Source organism: Magallana gigas, chromosome 7 (genome assembly GCF_963853765.1).
Source record: "Magallana gigas chromosome 7, xbMagGiga1.1, whole genome shotgun sequence".
NCBI classification, from domain to species: domain Eukaryota; kingdom Metazoa; phylum Mollusca; class Bivalvia; order Ostreida; family Ostreidae; genus Magallana; species Magallana gigas.
The window spans coordinates 4,874,716-4,880,781 of NC_088859.1; the positions used below are offsets into that span (position 1 = coordinate 4,874,716).

General features: G+C 39.1%; 1 protein-coding gene across 1 annotated transcript; it reads right to left on the reverse strand.

Moving 5' to 3' along the window:
• Nucleotides 1-555: 555 nt before the first annotated feature.
• LOC117685627 (uncharacterized) lies at nucleotides 556-2,187 on the reverse strand. Its single transcript, XM_066067789.1, has one exon. It carries the CDS (start codon nucleotides 2,185-2,187, stop codon nucleotides 556-558), a length of 1,632 nt encoding a protein of 543 aa, XP_065923861.1.
• Between the last annotated feature and the right edge of the window lie 3,879 nt (nucleotides 2,188-6,066).

Consider the following 6,066-nt stretch of genomic DNA (forward strand, 5'->3'; position numbering starts at 1 on the left):
AAAGGGGTGAGAACAGGTGAAATAAACGATGATGACACATGCATGTTATGAAGGCGCATGCTTAGTTCATATTTGGGGTTGAAAAACCATGTATTTTATTCTATGCATTAATAAATGCCATAATTATCCTTTTTTGTGAGAAATTAATATCATATCAGTTATTGCAAATTATTGTCACGAATGGTCCGCAATAAACATGGCCGGAACGTAAAAATGGGGGAAAATCCACTATATAGTAGGTTTTCCGTGGGGGTAATCTGGCTATTGTTAGGTTTTATGTGTTTATTCAAAACTCAACAACTAATGACGTAAGCACTACTTGTGCACAATATACAGGGTGGCACTAAATACATTATCTAACATCCCCCTTTCTTTAAAACGAAAGAAAAAAAAATGCACATTTCAATTAAAAGTTCATACTGTTTGTATGTATCTTAATTCATAATGAAGTCCTTGAACTTTGATGGTAATCTGGCAATTCTTGAGCTGCCACGCAATTTAGTTGAAGCATTCACTGCACAATTATTGTCACTTGCGGGAGATGTGGTAGTCTCTCTAGAAGATCCAAATGCGGTTTGTGGTTCTGGAGCAATAATCCATTTGGTAATGTGGTCTTTTAATAGCAGAGTTTAAGTCTTTGGGGTCGATGCACAGTCTCAGTTTACCAGGCTTTTTGACAGCAACCATGTTACTAATCCAATCTGTGGGTGATGACACTTTTTTGAGAACACCTCTTTTGACTAGAGATTCAATTTTTGCCTTAATTTCTCCCTTAAGAGCTTGTGGTACCCTTCTTGGCTGTCTCTGTACTGGCTTCACTGTTGGGTCAAGTTCAATGTGGTACTCGCCTTCAAACTCACCAAGTCCTTCAAATACATCCTTGAACTCATCAAGAATTTGTTCCTTGGACATTGGCTTAAATTGTGATGACGTAGCTGTCAGCTTGTGAACTACATTGACAGTCAGTAATCCAAGTTTTTCACAAGCTTCTGCTGAGAGGATAGGTGTCTGGTCCATCTCGACTACATAAAAGTCAAGATTTTCTGTTTTTCCAGACTGGATCACCCGGCATTTCAAGGTTGCAATGCCAAGTGGAATGAGTTTCGATTTCCCTCCGTAGAGCTTTAGTGTCTTCTCGGTAGGTTTCAGTGGGGGGTCGCCTGTTTGCATGATTTGAGCGTACTGCCTAAAGTTTATTACGTTGCAGGTAGACCCACTATCCAATTGACAGGTAACATTAGAACTGTTTCCACTAGCACTCATGTGGATTTTTACGAACCACTGTTTTCCAGACGAAGAATTCACAGCATATAGAGAATCAGAGTCTGAGTCACTTGTGTCTTCATCTTGGATACTGTTCACAGTAGTCTGTTTACAAACTTTTGGAAAGTGATTCTTCTTCTTACATTTCCAGCATGTATGTCCGAAAGCTGGGCATTTGTCTCTGTCTCGTGGATGTGTGCCTCCACAGTACTTGCACTTAATAACCATTGCACTGTTCTTTGGCTGTACAGTCTTCTGCTGTTTCTTCCCTTGACCTTTGAATGGATGTTTTCCTCTGGGTTTATAGGCTTTGTCTCCTTTTGAACTGACGTATTTCACTTCTGCTTGTTCTGAATTGGCTGTATGACTGGTGTTGTGTTCTAACTTCTGCAGCTGTGATGAAGTTCTTTCGCTTGTCAAACACATTGTTATAGCTTTGTCCAGTGTTAAGTCGGCTTCTCTTAACATTCTGCCTCTTGATGCTGTGTCTTTGGTCCCTAACACTAGACGATCACGTATCATATCATCAGTCATGTTTCGAAATTCGCACGACTTCGCGAGTTCTCTCAGCCTGCAGATGTAGTCATTTAGTGTTTCATTGGGCAGTTGATCACTTGTATTGAAGATATATCTTTCATAGATAACATTTGTCTTTGGTGTAAAGTGTTTTTGAAGTGCTTCTATAACTGCTGCTATATCCTGTCTCTCTTCTTCCGTGAGGTTTAAGTTCTCATAAATATGATAACAATCTTTGCCAATGACCGTTAATAATGTTGCTATCCTGATTGCATCATGTTTCTTGTCCAGGCCTGTGGCTATTTCATAATTCATCCATTGTGATTTAAAGAATTTCCAGTTCCCTTTGAGGTCTCCCTTCACATTCATAGGTAAAGGAATCGGTAATTCACTTCGCACTACTGACATTTTGAAATGTCACCAACTGCACACCGTAGTTTTTTCCCAGAATCGATCGTTCGGTATAAAAATGCAAATACTGCTGTCAATACACTATTATGCAGTTGATATTGTATTTCTGATGCACACTAACATAAAATGTTGTCAAACTCTCAGACTTTTCTGATAAACAAATAAGTTCAAATCTGATTGCAAATGGCCGCCGTAGAAAACGTGCTCACCAGCGTGACAAACTTTACAGCGAAATTTCAGTGTCGTTGGGTAAATATGCAACGTTACCACTTTAGCCTGAGGTAGATATGAAGCTCTTTCGACGAAATAATCACTCGATTGGTGTTGTCTTGCTTCTGTTTGTGGAAATTGTGGCTTCGAATACGCCAGCTTCTGACACCATGTTAGGTTTTATGTGTTTATTCAAAACTCAACAACTAATGACGTAAGCACTACTTGTGCACAATATACAGGGTGGCACTAAATACATTATCTAACAGCTATAAAAAGGGGGAAAGCCCACTATATAGTCAGCTTTCCGTGGGGGAAAAACTGCTATATAGCCATTTTTCCGGGGGGAAGAACTGCTATATAGCCATTTTTCCGGGGGGAAAGATGGCTAGTGGGAAAAGGCACTATATAACACCGGTACTATAAACTTTGAAAACTTGTGAAATGCTTTTACACTTTTTCCTCAAGCTTCACTACATCGGTAGCTTGTATAAACATTCATAGTGGCAGGACTGTAGCTCCCGGTCTAAAAAAATTCGGATGGACGACGAGACCGGGAGATATAGTCCTGCAGCTAAAACACTCAGTGTTCCAAACTCACTTTGATTTTTACCGACCGTGCTGGACAGACAGAATTAGTCACGACTCACTGCACGTGACTTGGGTGCTTTACCTGTGCACCTGTTAAGTGACACCACTGGCTGTTATTGTTTTCTTTGGTGTTACAGAGTAAAATCAAGATGTTTTAAGCTTTCACTTATTTTTTTTATAAGGCCTATGCACAACTAAATTAAGTCAAAACCGGAAGTAATCGTAAAAAGTAAACTGGGCTATAACATGTCATACTATGATCATGGTAGACAGTACTTGGATGGATTTTGATATATTCAAGCTACACAGCAGCTTTTTGAGCTCAAAATCAGAGAAAAACCCGGAGTGGTTGTTGAAATTTGCATGTAAAGATTCAGAATTGGGGGGGGGGGGGGGTTATGGGGAAGACAAATACGATTGCGGGAGAAAGTTTCCCGCGCGGGAGATCGGTTGGACGTGGGAGATCCTAGATTTTTAGGCCGTTTTGCGGGAGTCTCCCGCGCAATGCGGGAGAATTAACAGGTATGAAAGAGTAAATTTAGTAAAATTTGAAAAAAAAACCTGTGACCATGCCCCTTAAATTCCGAGAAGGTCAGCCATTACTTGGCATTGGACAACTGTAATCAAATAAATTTTGCTATTTGTATAAAGTCAAACATATTTATTAACTTATCCTTCTTTTTCCAAATTATCACTTTGCTATAATAATATCTGCTATGTCCCTTGCTAGGTTTGAGGGATTGGAACACATGTCAGAGTCAGTGTTTATGGTACTGAGTAAAGAAGTGGGAACATCACGACTCGTGGCCCTCAGGAGGGAGGCAATGGACATCAAGGAGATGGTGATGAGACTAGTAACACCTAATGATAGGGCCATTGGGATGGTAAGTGGAAGTAAAATAGAAGGATTCAGACTGAAGGGATCAGATACGGACTACATGCACTGGCTAAACGACCACCGAGTGATCATGGACATGTCTCAGTCTAAGTATTACAACACAGCCAATACAACCTTGATTCGCTCTGACAGTTCCGAGAGTCTACCAGGATTCACTCTACTTCAGTTACTGACACCAACAACATACAGAGAAGTCCGTTCAGCATGTGTCAGAATGAATGACATAGTCTATATATCTAGTTCTATTTACAGACAGTTAACTTGTACAATATTTCTTCCCAATTCTACTGAACATGGACCCTGTGGTACTGCTGTTAAAGCAGGACTAGAATATGACTCTGCCTGTTGTTTTGTTTGTGACTTTTGGCCTCCATCTGCCTCCTCGTGGATAGACAGATGCCACTCATGGCCTGATCCTGAAGTTGTTGAAGACATTGTCAGAAATGGTTGTCACTTTGTAGCAATAGGACACCCATTAGGACCAAATGAAAATGAGGATTGGAGATTTTCGTTTTCTCAGGCAGAGTATAAATGTATGTATGCAATGAACCACAGTCAGTTTTTGACATATGGATTGTTAAAACATTTTCTAAAAGAAGTTATAAATCAACAATCAGAAGAAACCAATAAACTGCTTTGTTCCTATCACATGAAGACAACAATTTTCTGGGTGATTCAACAAAACACACTACCTCACTGTGTTCTATGTACACGCACATAATAAATACTCTGGATATATGTAAGAACAGAAATAAAAATATTTGAAGTTAATACACATATTATACTTAATGCGTGATTGTTATTTGAAACATACTAGTGATAGGGTTTTGGACACATGTGGGCATACGCATCGGCTTATTCTCCCGTGTTCTTTTATTGGACGGATTGATTACAGAGAGATAGTTTGGAGGTGGAATTTAAGGTAAAATGTTGATTTGAATTTCCTCGGGCGAAAAATTAATATTGCTATGGTGGAGTTAGGAGCAGATATAATTAAGATACATTCCTATAATTTAAGGCACATCTAAGGCACCTGCTCCAAAAACTTAAAGCTGCTAAACAAAACCCTTACCTCCTCCAGCATAAGAAATCATGTCCCAGATTCAGCATCTATACCTTCCAGGTCCATAATTATGTCCAGATACAGCATTCATGCAAATTTGGTGGAGATAGGACAAGTAATATTTTAATAACAGGACCTTCTCCTAAAAATTTATACCAGGTCTGGACACTGGCGCCGAAACGGGAGGGAGGTATAGATCATTAGCTCTCCCGTGTTTGCTAGATTTGTTTAATCTTATTAAAGGAATTTGATGCACGACATGCAAAATGCACGGCCCAGATTAAGCATCCAAGTCTTCTTCTACACTGTACAAGTGAGTCCATAAGTAGTTTCAGATACAGCATCCAAGCACGTTTGGTGAAGATTGGATATGTAATAACTTAACACAGGATCTGCTTCAAAACTTTTAACCAGGACCAAGACCGGACGACGCGGCCAACGATTGACTGATAAATCAATGTGATTAACAACATTGAAAATGGATAGTTGAATGCACTGAAAATAGATCTGAATTACTAACACACATTTTTTGCTACAGTAAAAAATGTAGAACAAGCATTCTGAGAGTATTGCATAAGCAATACACGTCCCCTACCGGTTTGTGGAAATTGTGAAAACAATGCACTGTTATGCAGAATATCGAACCCCAACATTAAAAAATTGGAATATAAAAAATTAATTTTCTCGAAAAAATGTCAACCAAACGCTACAAAAGGGTAAATTTGATCTGTAGTTTGACATTTTGAAGCTGTTCAGCAAATTTCATATTATTCCTCAAACGCATAAAGAAAAAAAGTCTGGAAAACTGAAGTGGACAGACAGATCTAGATGGACGGACGGACGGACAGACGGACGCAGAGGAAAGCTATAGTCCCCTCCGGTGAAAACCGGTAGGGGACTAAAAAGACAACGGATGTATCCAAATTGTCAGACGTCAATTTTTTCTAAATTGTTGGAATAGGTAAAAATTATTAAATCCCCAGCAGTATTCAAACTCACGGCATACAGATTTGTTGTATACTGATTTTGTTCATGCATTCAATTTTTATAACGATGCCCATTGTATCTTCGATAAAAAATGTAATTTTTACTACAAATATCTATTGTCTAGGAA